The sequence below is a fragment of the Poecile atricapillus genome, chromosome 6 (genome assembly GCF_030490865.1).
Source record: "Poecile atricapillus isolate bPoeAtr1 chromosome 6, bPoeAtr1.hap1, whole genome shotgun sequence".
Classification (NCBI taxonomy): domain Eukaryota; kingdom Metazoa; phylum Chordata; class Aves; order Passeriformes; family Paridae; genus Poecile; species Poecile atricapillus.
In genome coordinates, this window is record NC_081254.1 from 25,606,558 (window position 1) to 25,627,400 (window position 20,843).

Here is a 20,843-nt window from a genome sequence, read left to right on the forward strand (position 1 = left end):
TCCCAGGATAGCCGGTTTGCTCCCAGTCAGGTGCTCTCCCAGCAGCTTTCACTTGCCCGGAAAGCTTAAAAAGGCCCAAGTTTGTTGTGTTTTTCTTCCCCGCACAGATGATTCACTGCACTTTTCTCTGTAAACAGTGGGTGGATCCCAGCTGGATTTCCGGGAGCAGCACAGCATCAATTCCGGGCTCAGGGAGCAGCACCTCCACACCTTCTCCACATCCTCTCTATCCATCCTGCAGCACAGCACAAGTGCAGGAGCAAACCTGCAAAACGCTTATGGAGTGTGGAGGGGAAAGGGAGCCCCAGCGTGCCCTGAGCCGGGTCACTGGCTGCAGGCGAGCTGCCGGGCACTGGGCACCCCTCGCTGCCCACTCAGCCTCTGCAGGCTCCTTTCCCCCGGGCAGTCCCATCGCAGCCGCCTCGGGCTGTCCGAGGAAAGCTCGGTGCTGAGTTAACTGGCTCTCGCCTCCCACTGTGCCCTAGTTACAAGGCGAGACCAGCGTTTGCAGAGAGAAGTGCTGGCAAAGCTCAAAATATTTATTTATTTATTTATTTATTATTTATTATTTTTTATTTTTTATTTTTTATTTTTTATTTTTTATTTTTTATTTTTTATTTTTTATTTTTTATTTTTTATTCTTTTTTTTTTTTTCATTTCTTTATTCATTCCAACGGACTAATTGCAAGGCTAGCTGAAAGACATTACTTAGTGAAGAGCTGACATTTCCCTTGGTTTTCCTCATCGAGCATTTGTGGGCATGGGGACCAGCATGATGCTTGAAAGCTTCCCTTTACATGTAACGCCGTCCCTAACCCAAACCCCCCCTGCAAAACTCCATCTCCTGTCAGATGAGATCTGGGGCAGGCAGGAGCATCCCTGCCAGGAGGGCTGGTAGGGGCTGGGCCCCCCCCCCCCCCCCCCCCCCACCCGTTGTCCCAGCGCAAGGGCAATCCCCTTACTCCCTGTGCCCCAGCCCCGGGAGCTGCCGGAGGCTCTGGGAGCCCCGGGAAATGCCGGGATTTTAACCACTAGAGGGAGGAAAGGGAGGTTGGATATCACGAGATGGTGCACAGAGCTCCAGCACTGCGCAATGAATCTCAGATCTGGACACAGACACTGAGATCTCACCCTGAGGTACCTCCCCGAGCTGGGGACCCATCCTGCTCTAGCCACACACAGCACCTGACCCTGGCAAAGGTCTTTTCAAGCAAGAACATGACTTTGCACATCAGGGAAATTTAAACCTCGGGAAAATATCAATCTGGGTACAGAGCATAGGGAGAAGCTCCCCCAAGATGATTCTGGAGGGAAATAAACACCAAGTTCTTAGACACCTTTTTGTGGCAGTTTCATTCCTGGACCTTTTTCCACCCTGTGACCTTCTGGGTGAATCCTCTGCCCCTGCCAGTTCCCACCACCTTCTGCAACCTTTCCCCCAGCCCTTCTTTCACCCCTGCCAAAAACTCGAGCTTCTGCAGGTGCTGGATCAGCATTTGGGATGCTCCTGATCCTCCATCCTTCTTGCATGCTGCTCCTCTCCTAGCCTAAATCCCTGGAGCAGACTGTCATCCCAAATCCTGACCATTAGGAAATGGAAAGCTCAGATGGGGGACCAGCCCAGTCTGACACTTTCAAGAGATGCTGAAAGGCACCACCACACTTCGCCATTTCTGGGAGGAGGCTCAGTTTCCTTGCAGCCTCACTTGCCTTCACTCTCGCTTCTGCTTCACCAGCGCAGCTTTTCCCCCCGGGGAAGCCTTCCTGCTTTCTGATGGAAAGCTGCCAAAGTCGGCAGTGGATGCTGCCCGGCTTCTGCTGAGTGTGACTGGCCAGGGAGGCTCCATCCCGGGGGGAAAGGATGTGGCCATTCCTGTAAGCCACCCCAACACCCCACACAGAGGGAGTGGGAAAGGGGTTCAGCTGGAATTTGTCCACATGCAAATGCCTTCCAAGGAGTGACTCAGCCCTGTGGTTTTCCTTCCTTCCTTGCCAGCGGATTTGATTCCCAATTTGCTTCAGGGCTGCTGGAAGGCAGGGCTGCCGTGCCAGCAGCGGGTCAAGGGGGCCCCCCTTCCTCCCCATGCCCTCCTCTCCTCAGCCTTCCTCCATCTCCCAGACTTCTTCAGCCCCAGCCACTCTTTTTGCTCCCTCTGCAAAGGTACATGGAAAAGGGGAAGGCTGCCAGCATCCATGGATGAGGGCTGGAGGGGAAACAGGAACCTCGAGGGGAAAAACATCCCAAGAAACTCCCTTTCCCCTGACCATGCTTCCGCTGGGGCTGCCAGCGCTGAGGGGACTGGTTTATGCTGGCAGATGACACTTAGCAGGGAGCTGCATGGGGTGTGTGCTGCTTTCAGCGTTTCTTTGGGGGCAGGGGGAGTTGCTCCAGAGAGGTAAATGCCGTCTCTGGTGGTCACACCAGCTGAACTTCTGTGCATTTCCCCTGTTCATTTCCATTCATGAAATCTTACCAGATTTCTATCCATGTGGCCAGACAGCAGGAGGTCTCAAAGGATGCAAAAATACAACATAGGCTAAACATAGCCAGGCAGGTGGAGGGAGAGCCCGAGCTCAGAGCAACGCAGCCTGAGCAAAACCCTGGCTGTGTACAAAAAGCCCTGCTGGAGAGAGAGGCAGAGCAAGTCCCCTTGGCAGGAAAATACCCACTGCTGGCCAGGCCTTTGCAGGGGGAGGTTTCTTGCAGGGCATCATTGATGGGTATAACCATGCCTGAGCTCCTCTGCAGCCATGCAAATGCTCAGTGCAGGGCCTGGAAGGCAGGAGTCCACAGCAGCATCCCCCAGGCTGTGAGGTCCGAGTGCATCTGCAAGCACTGCAGGAGCAGCCTGTCCCACAGGACACTTGGTGTGACGGAGGCTGCACCTCAGCCCCTCCAGGCTCTCTGTGTGCAGTTGGGGCTGGCATCACAAAGGGGCTGAGAACAGCCTGAGCTGCCTGTCCTGCCACCCTGGCTCTGAGGCTGCTAGTGTGGCCTCTCAAACCTGGTTTTGAGGCTCTGTGTTCAAACCAAGGCTGCTCAGCTCTTTCAGCAAGGGCATCTCTGTCTTTGTGCTATCAGGAGAAAAAGCACCTGCTGAGCCCAAGCTGTCCCTTAACACCACATCCTTCATCCCAAGGGCAAGGCTGAAAGATGTGCTTTCCCCCATGTATGACATTTGTCATATGAGGAGGAACGGGGGCTTGCAGGCAGCTTGACTGGCTTAGGGAAGAGGGAAAAGGAAAGACACACAAGGGCCACAAAATCTCACAAAGCCTGACGTTTGTAGGTTTAAGTCTGGAGATGGACTGAGCCTCAGCTAAGGCTGAAGTGTGGGATTAGCTCTGTGTTAGACATCTGTGAGTCTACATCTGAGAGAAACTGCCTGAGGAGGGGCAGCAGGTGCTGGCTGGGCACGACCCTGGATCTGGGCACTACTGTGGGCTTCTCTCCTAAAGGGCCAAACAGTCGCTGTTGCCTCCCAGCTTCTCCAGCCCAGCCTTCTTGCTGTGCACAGCCTGGGGCTGCAGCCCAGAGCAGCCTCCCCGAAGAGATTGAATCTCCCTGTAGGAGAGCACCTCAGACAGCCAAGAAAGCCCTTGTCCCACTCCAGCCCCAGAGGCAGTGGCTGCCACTGGGACACTCCTGGAGGCTGCAGACATTTCACTGCTCCTCTTTCCAGTGTCCTGACCCGGGGCAAGGAGCAGTGCATCAGCTTTTATCCAAAACCCCACAGTGCTGTGGGGCTCAGGCTCTCGGAGAGCACAAATCAGCCCTTCCCTAAGGCTACTTTCTGCTTTCAGCAGTAACACTGTGAGGTGTTCTAATTGCTGGCTTATTTCTGAGCACTAAACCACACCCTGGTTCTGCTGCCTGGCTTTCTCTGCAGTCACAGGAGATCAAAGGTGGGGGATTTTAACTTAATTTCTTTGGATGGGTAGGAAAAGCCAGCTGCTCTCTCTTCCTTTGCCCCCTCCCCAGAGGTGGAAGGTGGATTTTCTCCCCCCAGGGTGAAGTCCCAGTTTTAGAGGGGCAGTTCCCCAGCCTCCTCTCCCATAGGACCCTCCCCAAAAAGGGCAAACCCCTCGTGCCTAGCCATGCTCCCAGCACAGTGAAGCTGCAGGAAGCTCCCCCTTCCCCTGATAAATGCCACTGTCCTTCCATGGGGGCTGGGCCAGGCTGCTCCTCACTCACACCTGCTGCCTTTGGCTGAAGGAGAGGGGGGGAATCTGGAGAAATGGGGACGAGAGACAGCATCAGGTCCCAGCTGTGCCAGTGTCACAGGGAAGGGATGGGTCCTGAGTGCTGCAGTGTGATCCCAGAGGCTGCTTCTGCTCGCTCACCTCTGCCAACCAGACCTATCAAAACTGGGATTCAGGCAGTCACTCCAATTCCAAGCACACTCTTCTTCCTCTTCCCCTCACAACCTGCATCGAGGGAGCTGGCAAAGTTGTTCACCAGCAAACTTGTGCACTCCCTTCCTCCCACCCATGCAGGGTCTGAGCTGCCCTGATGGCCATCCCCTTAGCATCAGCCTGCAGTGACTTCCCTGCTTGCCCTACTTGTGCCTCTCTCTTGCCTGCTTCTTTGCCTCTTCCCCTGTTCCCCAGTGGTTTTCCAGCTCTGGAGCTCACCAAGCCCTTCCCAACAGGCAGACACATACAGAGCTTGTGGGGGACCCATGTGCCAAGGACAGGGGTGCAAAGACATGGCCAAGCCAGCCATGGTACTGTGAAGGGGGATAATAACCCTTTTGGGGCAAGATTCATCCTGGGGAAGGTATCAGGATCAGTAGCCAGAGGGATGGATGTCCAAGGCCTGATCCCAGCAAGGACAAGCAATGCAGCCAGTGCTAGGGACAGATTTGGCCAGGCCCCATCCGCAATGGGGATGTCACAGCCATGATGCTGCAGTGCTGCCTTGGAAGAGCTGAGCAGGCAGCAAGGAAGGAGCAAGGAGATCTCCAGCCCTCCAGTGTGGCACTGAGAGCTGCCAAAAGTGATGGCTGTGGGAAGGGAGCATTGGGTGCTTGTAAGCTGTGTCATGTTTGGGTGGAACTGCGGCAGGTGAGCAGGAGGGCAGCCCCGCCTTGAGGAAACAGAGATATTTCAGGTCACAGATTCACATGCCAAAGTTCCAATCTGGCCCCCTGATGGAGCTAAGGGGCAGAGAGTGGCATCACACAAAGCTGAGGTTAGCAGCCAAACCACACTCACACAAACTGAAAATACACTGGGAGGATGTGAATTGGTGATGTTGCCTGCTTTGTGGGCTTGTATTGATAAAACTGTGGCTCCTGCTTGGTCATCTCCATGACAGAGCCTTCTAGGTGCTTCCCACTCCAGAAATACCATAGCAGCTCCCAAAAGACAAAACCACTCTGTAAATTTTATCTGAACTTGTGGGGTGGCTGTCAAGCCTGGGCAGGGTGGTGCAGGCAGCCAGGCATGTGAAGCATCTCGCCATGCCCCATCAATTGATTTGCCAGTTTATTTCTGGGTTTGTTCACCATGGCACAGAAGGAGCAGTGATGCTCACCTCACCATCATCTCAGTGCCACAGCCAGTGCTGGGGCCCCAGATTTTCATTTCCAGACTTCTGGCAGAGGGGAACCCCAGGAGACCTGATGTCACTTCTGAGCAAAAACAATGGTTGTGTGTTTGGTGGCACTAACAGAAAGCTGGAGAATGGGAGTTTAAGAAAAAGGAGTCCCACCAGACACGTATGCTCACCCACCAGAGCTGGCAGCAGCCAATGGGGGCTTTATGACCCAGGGAATGTCATCTGCCAATGTCCCCAGGGAGAGCAGCCAGCTCCCTATGGTGCCAATGGGCATGCCACTGGATGAAGCACTGGCTGTCAAATGGAATGCTGGCTGGCACATTCCCAGGCTCTCGGCAGCACCTGCTACTGGCAGAGCTCTGCAGGCTGAGCACGGACACAGCTCATCACAGGTATCGGTGATGTGGATGTGACCCCAACTCTGGCACTGTCCCCACTTACAGAGGCACTACGTTCAAGGAGGAACAGAATGGGCTTTGGTGGGGTGAGGCCAAGGTACGTCTGAGTCCCGGGGAGAATTTTCACTCCCAAAGGAGGAGCCTGGACTGGTCAGGCAGCCACCCTTGAGCTTATGCCAGGGAGGCAGCACTCAGGTGCCCCCTCAACTCGGCTGGGGAGGAAAATCTGCCTAACCCAAGAGGGTCGTGGAGTGCTGGGCCACGGGCACAAGGCACTCCCAGCCAAGCCGCAGTTTCCCGGGAAAGCGGCCCCCTCTGGCAGCCGCCCCTTCCCGGGAAGGAGCGGCTGCTGGGGGCCGTGGCCCTGGCACGGGGATGCCGGTTGCTCCCTCCCACGGCTTCCCCTTTTCTCAGAAAGCCTGGAAACCAAAGGTGAAAGAAGTGGGTGGAAACTCTGCGCTGCCGTCCAGGAAGAGAAGTGAGTAAGTCGGCTGCAATATTTAACAGCGCCTCCGGCCCCGCCGCCCGCAGAGCCGCCTCGACGGGAGCCGGACGGGAGTCGGGTGAGTGCCGGGGTCGGGGGAGGGTCTGAGCGGGGGGACCGCTGTGGCTGGAACGAGGGGATCTCTCGTCTGCTGCTGTCCCCAGGGAGCCGCGGTGCTGTGCCGCGGGCTGTGCCCGTGCCGGGACGCGCTGACGTCTCTCGGGGATGGCAGCGGGACAGGGGGTGTCAGGCACCGTGTGCGGACACGAGCATCTCACTTCTACCCGCGGCTCTTTGGTAACCTGCAAAACCGGACTCGTGCTTCTCACACTTGAAACGGCGGGGGGCATGTTCCTACAAACTTCCTGGGAAGACAAAGTGAAACTCCCTGGAATAATGCTCCAGCCACCATGTCAGCGTGGTGCCGGTGACTGTGCAGCACCCACAGGACTCCGCTGCCTGGGCCTAAGCACGTCCTAGCTAATCAGTAACCCCCGGGATAATTAGCTGGAAATGCCAAAAGGAGGGCGCTGCTGCCTTTTTTATGACATAAAGCAATAAACCATTAACCTCTGCGCGCTGGAGCTGCCTGGGAATCACGTCCGCTCTGGAGCAGTCCTTGTGCTTTGTCTCCCCCAGGAGCGAGGGAGAGGGCAGCGCTCCAGCCTGTCCCGGGTGCCCACAGGAGGGAAGGAGTGGGGAGCAAAAGCCAGAAGGAGCCAATGCCTCCGACAGCTCAGGGCTGAACTGCTGTGGCACAGCTCTCCAGTAGTAGGGTTGGCCACGAGTGAGCTTCTGCTTCTCTGTGTCCTCCCACCGCCTCCAGCAGGGCTTGCCATGGGGAAATCTGCTCATGTGGCCATTTCTGCTGTGCTCCACAGAGAAAGCCCCACAGCAGGGTCCTCCTGGGCACCTGATTATCTGCAGTGTCTCTTGACTCACCATCATTTTGGGCTGAGGTCAGGAGCCTTGAGGATCTCTCAACCTTTCAGCCAAGGGTTCCTGCTCCAGGGTCAGGGGAAGCAGGTTGCATTGGGGCTATGAAACCCCCACCTGCAAAAGTGGCAGCTGCCCTGATGCAATTCCCCTCGGGGCTGAGCTGGGGCAATGGTCACCCCACAGTGCAGCGCTGCAGACTGACCCTGACCCAGCCTCCAGAATACACAGGGTCAGAGCAGGGCAAGGCACCTTCATACTAGCAAAATACCCATCACCAAGGTGGTTCCCACATCTTCATTCATCCCTGCTCTCCCAGGTATTACCTGGCAGCCCACTCCAGTGCAGACCCGCTAGAGGCAAGAGATAATCCCAAATACACAGGGCCAAATCCAGCCCTGGCCCTGCCTGGGCGAAGGAACACAGGACAAAGCTGTGTCAGGAAAACCAAGGAGTAAAGGCAGAGCATCTGGAGTGCTGTGGATACAATGGGGACATTGCTTGCAGGAGTAGTCAGGAATTAAATCAGAATTGGAGCTAGTCTGAGTTTGCATTTGAATAGTTTCTTTCCCATCTCATCCCCCATGGACTTTCCATTGCACTTGGATCAAACTGTTTCTGGTGCATTTTGGCAGTGGGGTGCCTCAGTCTCAGTACCCACAGGTAGGATGCTAAAAGTATCATGCTGGGCTGTCCCTGCCCCACCTTGGGGAGGATGTGGCATAGGGAATGGGGGGAATTCATGCCAGATGGCTGCTGGGCTGTCCCACTCAGCCCTAGCACCCACATCACCTCCCTGGGCCATGGAGCAAGGGAAGGAGGACCATCAGGCAGGGCTTGTTGGTGTTGACCCCCATCTTGCTCACCCTGCCTGTCTGCTTGAAGCCCTTCCCCTTTCTTCGCAAATCAGACCATGGGGGAAGATGAGGAGGAAAGCTTTTCCTTGGCCTGCACCTTTCAGTTTCTGAAAACAGTGGCAGCAGAGGAATGAAGGCAGATGGATTGCACTTTGAGTGCACAGCAGATGGACATCTGCTGTTCAAATAGCCAGGGACTGCAGGGTAACCACCCCATGGGCATGAGATGGACAACAAGCAGCCCCAAAGCATCCCAACCCTACCAACCATTTCAAGCCAGCAGGTGCTTCCATGTGGCTTCAGTGTCTCTGGCAGGCTGCCTTCCTGCTCACTCAGTTGCACAAGTGGCTGCCTGCAGAGCAGGGGGAGGAGGAGGGAGATCAGAGTTTCAGGAGCTCAGAGCTATTGAAAATTCTGTGCCAAGTCACAGTGGTCTGAAAACCAGCACAGGGCACAGCTGGGTCCCTGAGCTGCCTCTCTGACCCCTGATCACCTGCTGCAGGGTGAGGACCCTGGTGTTATCTCTGCTTTACCCCATCTCCCTCCACTGCTGCCCCTCCAGGCAGCCCCTGCAGTACTGCTACACATGGCTCCTGTGATACACCAGAGCTGGCACTTTCAGCCAGGGATTCCTCAGCTTTTGCAACAGGGTTTGGCTCCTTTGCTACGTGCATCAGGATGGTGAATTCATGCTGCCCTAACTGAAATGCAATTCCCAGCAGAGGGATTAAAATAGAGCCCTGGGCCAGCAGTTGAGCAATCACAGAGTTCACTGCTCGTGCACAGTTGCTCAGTGCTTCCCTCACTGAAATCTTTGCCCGTGCTCCAAAGCGGTGTGTGTCATTTCCCGTCTCTTCTGCTGACCCGAGGCAGCCCTTCTGCACTGCTGGCATACAGGCAAAGGGCTGGAATCCTCTCCCGGTGCTTACTCCTGCCTGAGCCAATGTCATCACAACTGTGCCAAACTACTGCTGAGCCAAGGAAAAGCTTTTCAGCCATTAGCTTGGTCCCCAGGTTTGAAAGTGAACATCTGCTGAGGGGTGAGGCTGCCCAAAGCTGTTGGCAGCATCAGCATCTCTGTGGGTGCTCAGGGGGATCCCCATGTGTCCCTCAAGTCTGCCCCTCCATGCGTGTGAGCTTTGCAACCCAAACCAGAGGATGGGGAAGTGGGCAGCAAAGAGCAGGTGTAGAGTTGTGGGGTGAACCAGCAAGGCCCAGGTTAACCCAGACAGAGACCAATCCCTCCCTGAATCTACTCTTTGAGCTGTCTGGAAAAGGCCTTTCACTCTTCATTTTTACTCTTTCACTCTTCATTTTAAAGTTACCATGTGTCCTTTCCCACTTCCAAATAGGCAGAAAGCCCCTGCACTTCATGGTGTACCCAGGGTAGCACCTGCTGCACAAATCATTCTCCTCAGCTGGCACCTCTCAGTTCAAGGGGTTCCCATGGGCATTGGTTTCAGTATGAATGGAGCAGAGGGTCAGTGCCTGGGAGTGCTGGGCTGCTCTTGCAGGACTGAGCATCCCCATGGCACAGCTTGCCCCTTTTCAGACACACACTGAGGAAGAGCAGCTTCGACCAAAGGATGTGTGACACCTGCACACAGAGCAAGTACATAGGGGGATTCTCAGCACACCTGCCAATACCAGCCCCACGTGGCACAAATGGGGTTTCTCTTACAGCTCTAGCAGGTTTGCAGAGCTCAGGGCTGACCTGAAGCTTTGCAGTGACTCCAAACAACAGGATATGTTGAAGCAGTGGGAAAAAATGAGCCAGCCAACTTGAGCAAAGCTTCCAAAGAAAGCTGCATCTGTCCGTGCTGCTTCTGGGGTGAGAGGTGCCAGAGTCTTCTCCTTGTGGCAGCTCCCAGTTGCAAAAATCTGTGTCAGCTCAGTGCCTGCCCTGTGTCAAAGCCATGACAAGATCTTTGCTATTTTTTCCCTCCTTGCAGATGGAGACACAGCTGGCTGGAGCCAGGGGAAGCTGACTCGCACTGGCTGCTTGGCTCTGAGAACTGAATTCCATAGGCGTTAAAGCCTTCAAAATGCCCTATGGATTCAGTTCTGCAGCTGGGCAGCAACTGAGCCTCAAACCTCCAGGAAGAGAAGGCAACTGTGAGCTCTTCCTACAAGGAATGTGTAAATCTTTGCTCCTGCACAGAGAACCAGATTAGGGACAGAGGGGAGTCATGGCCACCACAGAAATATCTATCAGAGAGCTACTAAAGGTTTGTGGCACATCTTCCCCCAAGGGAAACAAAAGCTCAACTATAGAATGTTTTCTTCCCTCTGGAAGTGAAGTAGTACTTGAGAAAATAAATACATTGCTACCTCCTGATGTACTACATGCAATTGTGAGCCTCTACTAAAAATACACATTGTCAGAAGAACAGTCTGGGTGTGCCCAGCAATCTCCTGTTCAAAGTCCAAGCAGCAAAACAAAACTTCAGAGAAGATAAACAGGTCGGGGTGGGTAAAGTTAAGGGCTATACCCTGTCACCCTGTGGGCCCTGGAGATGACCCCAGTAGAGACATATTTAGAAAAAGTATTTGTGTAGGCAGCAGGCTCTGTTTTCATCCATCCATCACATACCTCTAGGAGAGCCTGGCTGTGCCCTTTGAGTTTTGGGTACATTTCCACTATAACACAGTGTCATGCCACCAGGAACCTAACAGCTGAAGGAATGGCTTGAGTTATAGGATGAGTTATTGTGCAAGTCCTTGTAATTTATGTGGCATTTCAACATCACTGTACAGCAAACCCTATGCTCCTTCTCACCTTGCCCAGAAGAGCTGGTTTGTACCTCCTATAGAATCTCAACTAGAGCAGCCCCTACCCATGGCAGGCAGCATCTGGTTCTGACAGCTCAACTGTGCCCCACAACAGCTTCAGGGGATGGGGAAGAAACTCCTTCCCACACCCCACTGAGGTGCTGCACCACTGCACAGGGATCCAGTGCATGAACTTCGGGTTTTCTGCCCAAAGGAGCTGCTGCTGCTGGAAGGACAGGGAGTGCACCACCAATGCAAGATTGATGCAGGCATTTAACTGCACATCCCTAAAACTGGGCAGGACAGCCTGCTCAGCCAAGGAAGAGATTAAAAAAACCCTCAACCAACCAACCCAGCAGGAACTGCTGCCTTTTTCCTATACTAGGATACTATACTAACTGAAAGCATAACTGATTAGCCAGCAGCTATTAATGGAGGCCTTTTCTAGCCCATTCAGCAAGTCCCACTGCCATTGTTTGCAACACAGCCAAGGAGCATCAGTTTGGTCCAAGGTTTCTACAGCAGTTTTTCTGGTCAGCCCTCTTGCAGCTTTGTCTGACAGCAGAGTTAACACATTTCCAAGAAGCTAAATGGGGAAGGGGAAATGCAGACAGTTGCAGAGACATTTTGGCAATTAGTTAAAATCTGTTGCACTAAGAAGAAAAAAAATTAAAGAAAATACACTTGCTTTCACTTTACAGAAATTCAAAACTACCGAGGGCCTCCAAGCTCACCCTCACAGTCTCCTTTGCTATGCAGGTGGGTAACATCCCATTCCCTCCCATGTGGGAGGGCAGGAGAGAGTAGGAGACTACAGGGGAACAGAGAAGGGTCCCATATTTCTCCTGTATGCATATAAAGTTCCTGCTGGTCCCTAGAGAAGCTGGCAGAAAACAAACTAGAACAAGGCAGGGTACTGCCAAGTGCAGCAAGCCACTGTGGCTGGGCATGAGCCACAGCAGAAGCCATCCCTAACTTCACAAGCAGGTGACAGATCTGACTGCAAGTTGCTCACAAAAGAGGCTGATATTAGGTAGTTAAGAATCAGAAATACAAGCATTTGCATTTGGGGTTTTTTTATTGTTTATAGTCATTTAAAAGGTACAGAAATTTGCAAGTAAGTCAGACCCAGTCCCTCCAGGCTTCCAGCACAGCTCTTCCAGTACAACCACCAAGCTATGGAAGTGCTGTGGTTCAACAACTCCAGTAAGCTCATTGGAGAGCCAGCACCTCCAACCAGAGCCAAGTCAGACCCAGAGCAGGGCCTCAACAGCAGTTTCAATAAGGACATGTGGCCAGGAGTACTGAGCACCACATTATCAAGTGTAAGAGGATGGGGACACCAGAGTGTAGAGAAGTGCTGCATACAGGCCTCCTGTGGTGATAAAGCACAATGTCATAAACATCAGTGACAAGACATGCAGACAATTGCTCTTTAGAGTGTTAGAGAACCCCCATGTCCACTGGGACCTGCACAGCCCTCAGCCTGAAGGAAATTCAGCTTCTATCTCTCCAGGAAGAGAACCAGCTTACAGGCCCTTCCCCTGGACGAAGTAGGAAGAGACATCTTCTCTGATCAAGGGCTGCAGTTTGGAGATCCCCCACCAGGCTGTGACCAGTCAACCAAACCAGTGGAAATCAAATGTTCATTTCAAAACTGGGACCAATGAGCTGATCCAACAGTCAAGTATCATGTGGTTTCTTCACAGGATGAACCTTGTGCATCAAAAAGGGGAAATCCACCCATTGTGGAGAATAAGGAGCAATTAAAAGAAATCAACAGGAATGGTGGCATCCATTGCTTGTGTTACTTGCCAGCCACACCAAAAACAGCTGCCAGCTGGCTCCCAAGAGGGTACTGGAGATCAGTCCATTGGGTATCTAACTACCTCAACGTCTCAGTTTCTTTTTCTTCTTACGGTTCCGGTCCTCACTGCTGTCATCTGCCTCACTGGCACTGGGGGTCACAGCCCGCTGGATGACCTTTTTCTCCACTGCATATTCCTGGTCTTCTATCTTGGGGTCTCCCTTGACCAAGAACTCTCCTTTCCGATAGGATATGGAAACATTAGTCCGGGGGTAGGTGCCATAAACCCTCCGGAGATCATCCTTCACAAATTCTGGGAGGTCTTTCCTTGGCCCAAACACCTTTCCAAGCTTCCCCCACTGAAGCTCCCCTCTCATTGTGAAGCCTTCTGGCCACGTGTCTCGATACTGATCTGACCTCTGACAGGCAGCATAGGGATGGTAGTTTGCATAGGGATTGTAGAGAGGAACAGGAACCATGGGAGGGAACTGCCAGGTGTGGTATGGATGGATGTAGGGATGGGAGGCACTATAGAGATGGTGATACTCCACCTGACCTCCTGCATAGTCAGGGTAGCTGTTCCGGTCCACCACAAAGGTGATGGGTCGACTGTAGAAGTTGTGCATGTGGATGGGAGGGAACATCACAGAGCTGGACATGTCTTCTGCTCTCCCACGCCGCAGCGGGGGGTAGGTGTAGGCAGAAGGTAGGATCATGGCTGGGTAATATTCCCGTGGCACAAAGCTGGACTGGTACATTGCACAGGAGCCTGGGGTTTTACACAGGACACTTCTCTGGAGCAGTTGCTGAGTCTCAAAAGCTGTGAGGACAAAAGGAGAAGAGAAATAACTTATATTGTTTATATACATTTCAGGCCGAATGAGGAGATACACTTTGCACTGTAAGCATGCCAACTAATTAATACAAAGAGCTCCCCACAGCTTGTAGTGGCAGTAACCTATCAAGAACAAGTGAGCCACATTGCCAATGACTACCTGGTAGCTGCTCTGCAAGACATCATTTAACTCACATATCTCAGAGTTGCAAAGATGAGAACAAGCTGACAAAGACCACTGAGGGCAGAAGAGTCAACCTCATCTCCTCATGACTTGTGTCTGCAGTGCTGGGAAGCAGCAAGACACTGCAAGAAGCTGAAGGCCCTTAAGCAGGCATGAAAATGGGGAAGCCAGGCACAAGGGAAAGAAACAAAGCAAGCTGGCAAAGAAAGGAAAGAGGCAACAGCCCAACCCTGCTGCAGTCATGTCAACTGCCGTCCTGCCCAGACAAGGAAAGCTTAAACAAATAAGATCTTCAACTGTTCTTGACTCTCTCCCCATCCTTCCAAAGCCCTGCTTTTACTCAGATAAGCAAACTAGAGTTACACCTACTGTTTATTTCTAGAGCAAAATACAGGCACATCTACATTTCCTTTGACAAGTTCTCATGTACAGGTTTCTCTTTCTGGTCTCACTAATTACCATTCACGTGCATTTACCTTGAGCAACTCTGACCTACAGCTGAATTTGCTCCTAGTCTGCCCTTGCCAGATATCCATGCACCCTCCAGAGCATGAGGCAATGTCCTCCCATGACTTATGGGAGACTTATGACTTACCCTAACCCTATCCTCTCCCCTAGGCAGAAAAGGAAGCTGTATATAGCACAGGGCTGTTTTTTATTAAAAAGAAAGTCTGCTATCAGAGACAGGAAAAGACCATGTACAGAACTAAAGGCAGCAAACTGGACAATTGTTTTCTCATGGAGTTTAGATCCTGTGGGCTCTTCTTGCTTCAGCCTTAACTAGAGTTGCCTCTCCAACAGATGTTGACCAAGAAAGAGAGATTGAAGTTTAGCTGTCCCCTATGAGCTGCCTGAAACAAGCAATGCTGGGTACTGCAAAATGGAGGTTTTTCTTTTTAACCAGCACAAATTCCTCCCGTTCCTAGAGATTCATAATGTACGCTATCTGGCTCAAGCCTATTTTGCCATGGGATCAGGGCTAGAAGCCTTCACCCCATACAGGGAATAGCACTGGAGTATTCAGTCAAGACCAGGCAGCACCCCTAAACAAGCCTTGGAGGCAAAGTCCATCACAACCATCACCCCCTCAGATAGGGGGAAATGAAACTAAGTTCACTCACTAAGTTCACTGAGCAAGTTCTAACATGCTCAGAACCACCACAAAAATGCAAAATGATGTTGAATGTCAATGGAAGCATGAGGTGGGCATGTGGAATAAATGGTCTCTTCTTGAAAGCTAGTGTCAGCATCTGTTTAAATAGCTCATCCATGCATCCCTGTTGAGATCCACACTTCTGTGAACTATCTGAAGTGGTCTACACAGAGATTGTGCAGCTATTGCATCCATCGTTTGAAATAAAGCAAGCCCAATTTACACCCCTTCTGCTGGGGCAGTGTGCTGCAACGTGCCAGTTAAGGACAACCCTGGAGAAGCTATTCACATTTAGTTGATGACCAGCTCTTGCTCAAAAGCTTCTGTAGCACCTTGCATTTTGGTTGTCAGCATAGTTGCTCTCCCAGGTCTTCCTGGCAGCTGCAAGGAGGACTGACAGGCTATCTAAATTACTGGGGGTTTATCACAAGGCAGCCTGAGCACAGCTACCAATTGCTTTGATTTTACACCAGATGAAGATAAGGGGAACAAGCTGGTGGCTCAGCCAGGCAGGATGACCCACAAGAGGAAGCAAACTGGAGAGATAAGAAGGGGGAACAAGATGAGGATTAAGTGGGGCTAGAAGCACTTCAGGGCAGCATTGTCACATGTATAAGCAAATACATTTCCCTGGAAGCAGATCACTCAAGAGGAATGTACTGACATCCTACATAAGACTTCACAGCCCCAGAGGAAGTTTGCAAACCTGTCAGAGCAAGCCTTGACCAGGTGGCCTCTGCCAGGCTCCTCTGCACAGCTGCCTGGTGCTGCCCTGTCCCTGCCTGACAAGAAGAGCTCTCCCCATGCCCCAGCCCAGAGCTCTCAGACTACCCAGACACAGCCGTACCTGCACAGGGCACTGGGCACCAGCTCCTGGCTTGCAGGGCCCAGCACTGCTCTGAATGCTCAGGTGTGTTGCAACAAGGTTTTGGTGTGCAGGAGGCCTTTGCAGAGCTGCACCCTGGTGCTCCCAGGGGCTGACAATGCAGTTTACCCCACCATTACCCAACTGCCTGTTCATACTGACCTTCAGGCTGAGCTACAGCATGTCAAATCCATGTGTATAGGAGAAGAGGGCTTTGAGAATACCAGTACTGGCTTGCCCAATCCTGTCCCACACCAGGAAGTAAAAGCAGACACTGCTTCAGAGAAAATGGGGTTTGCCCAGAAGGTGATCATTTGTCAGGCCATCTGATGGCTGGAAGGCATCAAAAGCCAAATACTTAAGAAAACCAACTCCAAACACCAACATCAAGTGGTGCCACTTGAGGAAGGAGTCCAGTCCCCAGTTTCTTCTCCCCCTCGTTTTCTCAAGGAGACCTTATAGCACCTTTCAGTACCTAAAGGGGGTCTCCAAGAAGGATGGCAAGGGAATTGTCACAAGGCCAAGCAGTGAGAGGAGAAGGGGGAACAGTTTCAAGTTGATGGAGAGCAAATTCAAATCTAATACTAAAAACTAAAATTCTTTACTGTGAGAGTGGTGAGGCACTGGAGCAGGCTTCCCAGAGAAGCTGTGGATGCCCCATCCCTGGAAGCATTCCTGGTGAGGCACGATAGGGCTCTGAGGACTCAGGTCTAGTAAAAGGTGCCCCTTCCCATGGCAGAGAAGTTGGAACTGGATGATCTTTAAGTCCCTTCCAGCTCAAACCATACCATGATCCACCTGCTCTTGCTTGTTTCTCCAGTACCAGCAGCCAGAGGCCAGCCTGGTCTTAGAAGTAAATAAATATCTGATAGCCTCCAACTCTTCAGGAGCAACTACAGGACCAGAAAGAGAGAAGGGAACCTAACTGATCTGTCTCTTCAGACTACCATCCTCCTTTGTTCCACTTTCAAGCTCTGTTTTACCTTGGGGGGGGCGGGGGGAAATAAGAATCACCATATCTGTTGCCCAGCACTTGAATGTCCTGAGCAGGAACAGGCAAAGAAGTCCTTAAAGCCTGTGCTGAACTCTGCTGAGTGCTGGCCTGCTCCTGAGAGCCACTGACATCCATCCATACATGCCAGGTATTGGTGGCACAGATGGAAAGCCTGGATGGGCAGACAGCAGGCAGTGCCTGAGAGCCAAGTCTCCCGAAGCCAGGGCACTGAGAGCAGTGGTTGCAGCAGGGAGCAACAAGGGACCAACGCAGTAAGAAAGGCCACAGTAAGAGACAAGGCAGCCTCTCCTTTTAAGCTTTTCCAGCAATTTTGACCTTGCTGGAAAAGGGCTCAAATCCCACTTGGCTGGAGCTGAATGAAACACCACATAGGCACAATAAAAAGGAGAGAAAACTCCAAAGATGGTCACAGAAAACTAACATAGGATCATCATTTCTGCTTAGTGAGAACATGATACTGCAGACTATTCCCAGGCTTGCCAGAGCTGACTCCAGCAATTCCCTTACCCACTGCCCCAGTCACCTGGCAGCACTTTTCCCTCCTCAAACATCTTGGTGCAGGTCAAGGGGACTGACACCAAGCTCCCAAAAAAGGCCTGCCAAGCAAATTGTGCTTCACACCAGCTGCCCCACACAGTTGCTACAAAGCAACCAAGCAATGTTTGCAATACAAAGTAGAGAGGACATTTGATAAGAGAAGCTTTTGTGTCAGCTCTCTCAGTTACTACAGGTGATAAATCCACCACTCTGTTAAAACAGAAATGCCCAAGTCTGGTAGGACTTTCCTAGTATTCAAAGCAGCACAAATTACCTGCTAAAAATACAGAATATCATGTTTTTTTCTGAACATCTCAGGGCAGTAGAGCTTTACTATCACCTAGGCTAGCTTTGAATTTGGTGAGCTTCCTTTTTAGGTATTTGTAGAACACAAGAGACCACTGTGAGCTACAGAAAACAGCGGAAAGTGTAAATATTCAATTCCATGCCAGACTACACATTTTGTAGGAGAGAGATTAAAGTGAACATGACTGTATCATGGGCAATAGCAACATACAGGTGTACCACAATACCCAACATATGAAACTTCATACAAGTATCTCACATGTCTGGCGAGACTGGTTTCATCAAGTCTTCTGTCCATCTGAAGCAGGGTTCCCAGGCCAGGCTGGCAGTTTGGGGCATGTTCAGATACTTCCTCAGGGAACATGCTGCAAACCAACACAACTGTAGAGACACTGGGCCCATGGGAGAGGACAGGGCCATCTAATTTACTGTAACTCTCAGCCAAGGCTATTCTTCCCTCATTCCATAGCCCTGTGATCAGCTCACAAATGAAGATACCATTAAGTTCCCCTTTCCTTTCCTCTGTTCCAGCACTCAAGATTTCAGACAATTCTTTCTAGCTTTTTTCCTGACCTCTTCCTCTCCCCACCCCACAAAAAAAACACAGATCTCCTGCCATTGCTCTGTAACAACTCCTAAGGGTGCAGGGATGAATACTGCAAAAGCACTAATTTCCCCCAGCCAAGAGGATGAAGAAGTAATGAGTTATTTCCAGTTAGTCCCCCCATTTTGAGCAGAGTCTGCAAAATTGTTGCCACCTGACAAAGCTTTGGCTTTTAAAAAAAAAAACAAAAAACAAAACAAAACAACTTTAAGGACTGCTTAAAGTGAGATGTTAAAACTGAATGCTTTTATTCAACCAAGGTTTGTCTTCCATCACTCTGGTGTCAGTCCCATGCACTTATCCAGCATCCTGGTAGCTGGAGGTAGTGTGTGAGAGAAGATCACGACAAAGCAGTTTCACATTTTTCCTTGTCACTTCTATCCCTTTATTGTCAACTGAAGGTCATGCTTAGTTTGAAGCCTTTTCAGTAAAATTCATCCAGAAGACTCCCAAGTGTTGTGGAGGTGGGAGAATGGTACAAAAAGCACACAACACAATAACTTTGATCCTCCATCACCAGTACTGATCCTCAGGATGCAGGCACTTGGCTGCCTTCCTAAATAGGATGCCCAGCAGCAACACAGGAATTCAAGAAAAATGCAATAGCTCCTTAAAAGCTGGGCCTTCTCAGGCCTCAGTTTTTATCTAGAGGGTCAGATTCCCATGCTAGTGCTGCTTAATAATGGAAAAACTTGAATTTTGAACACAAACCCATTAACCGCCCAAACATAAAACAGCACCACATTTTGCTACACTCACCAAGAGAAAACCAACCCATACTGCCCCAGCAAAGCACCCCAAGAAGTGTTAAACACTACACAAAAGGTTACTGCATCGTGCCTAGTTCAAGGTACCAGCAGACAGTAGTGACCTACAGCAATACAAATCAATGCTGTAGAGAACAGGTCTCCCCACAACACTAACCCAGTCTAAAGAACTCCCCCAGCAATGCTGGGCCTCTGACCTGGTTTCCCCTCACCCCACAGGAGGGACCTTTCTATCAGGAATTGCTTCACTGCCCAAATTCTTACAGCAGCCCAAGCCAACTGGAGAGATACCACAAGCACAGCTGATACAAGAGCTTCATGAACAATCCCTTCAGCTCAGCCAAATGGGAGAATTTAACTTCTGAAGCCAGCAGACACCAGCCTCACCCTACTGTTACTAGTGCACCACTAAGAAAAGAGCTCCAGCTGGCACTGGTAACTGTGGAAATAGCAGCTATTGCATATTACAGTCAGTCACCCCTTATAGAGGCCCTTTGAAGAGGGAGTAGATCCATTTCATTTATTCAAAGCAACATTCCCAGAAAGCACTGAAGTCTAGTGTGGGTCTGGCACTTGTTCCTGAGGTCTGCACAAAGCCCAGACTCTATGAAATCAAAACACCAGGAAAAGGCCAAGTCATTGCAGAGCAAGTCTTTACTTGACAGTAGCTATCCAGAAACCACCCCCCTGCATAACTCTGCTCAAATAGCAGCCAAAACACAACTCGCTGGTGACAGAGAGGTTTGGAGCAGCCACTCCTGCTCTGACTGCAGCTACTGGATAACACAGCTGTGCCACCAAGAATAAAACATGATGAGAGTTACCATAGGATGACTGCATCAGCAGGCAAGGCTCCAAAAAACATCCCTGCCTGCTGCCAAGGTGATCCTGACACTGTCACCTATTCAGCCTCTCCCTGGGTATGTGTCTGCTGCACCAGAGCATACATTTTAGATATACTCCACAGTTTCTCTTTCTGATACATTCTCCTTTTGGCTTAGCCTAACTTTGTTATTAAAGCTTCTACCACCACTATTCTCATCTTCCCAGTAACCACTGCAGGTACCCTTTGCATCAGATGCCTTCCTCCACCTGAAGTTCAAACCTGCATCCCGTGTCTCAGTACCCTAGCTATGTTGTTTCTCATTTAAACCCTTTCCCAGACACAGCTCTCTATCTAGACACTACTCTTTTTTCTTTAGTTGAGCATATTTTAATATGTATTTCATAGCATTCAGTCCTAAGGATCCCCTCCATGTTAAAACACAGTCTGCACAGACCTGCTCCTCCTGTCGCTCAAGAGTTGATCTGATAGCCATCATCTCCATCCACACATGCTCTTCTTCAAAGAAAAGATCTCAGTATCAGTTAGCTCAAGCTTCCAAATTAGGAGGTCCTGGTTGAGCCCCCAGCTATGACTTCTGCACAGCTATTCCTCTTCACATGACAGTGTTGAGAGAACAGACTCAGGGCACTAACTTGTATCAAGCACACCAATAAATCAACTAAGCAACCTCATTAATGCACCGGTAGTATCTCATGGCTATTTAGATCATTTTGCACACAGCCATGAAGCTACTAATCAAGCCTTAAAAAGCACACATGATGCTGTTGAGTCATCCTTTCCTCCCACACCACTTAGCACCAGGATATACATCTATCCCACTTTGCTCTGCCCTCCCACAACAATTCATTCCACCATAGACCTGATGTAGAGTCCAGCAGGTTGTTCAAGGAGCATCACTTCAGCGTTCCTGTGG

General features: G+C 51.0%; 1 protein-coding gene and 1 long non-coding RNA gene across 2 annotated transcripts; one reads left to right on the top strand and one right to left on the bottom strand.

Annotated features, from left to right (window-relative positions):
• Nucleotides 1-5,935: 5,935 nt before the first annotated feature.
• LOC131580631 (uncharacterized) lies at nt 5,936-10,331 on the top strand. The gene is made up of 3 exons (XR_009277909.1): nt 5,936-6,058; nt 6,376-6,524; nt 10,191-10,331. It is a non-coding gene; the product is annotated as an uncharacterized LOC131580631 (long non-coding RNA).
• Nucleotides 10,218-14,403, bottom strand: C6H10orf95 (chromosome 6 C10orf95 homolog). Its single transcript, XM_058842045.1, has 2 exons — nt 12,727-14,403; nt 10,218-10,351 (listed from the first exon to the last, which is right to left on the bottom strand). Exon 1 carries the CDS (start codon nt 13,684-13,686, stop codon nt 12,901-12,903), a length of 786 nt encoding a protein of 261 aa, XP_058698028.1. The 5' UTR covers nt 13,687-14,403; the 3' UTR covers nt 10,218-10,351; nt 12,727-12,900.
• Between the last annotated feature and the right edge of the window lie 6,440 nt (nt 14,404-20,843).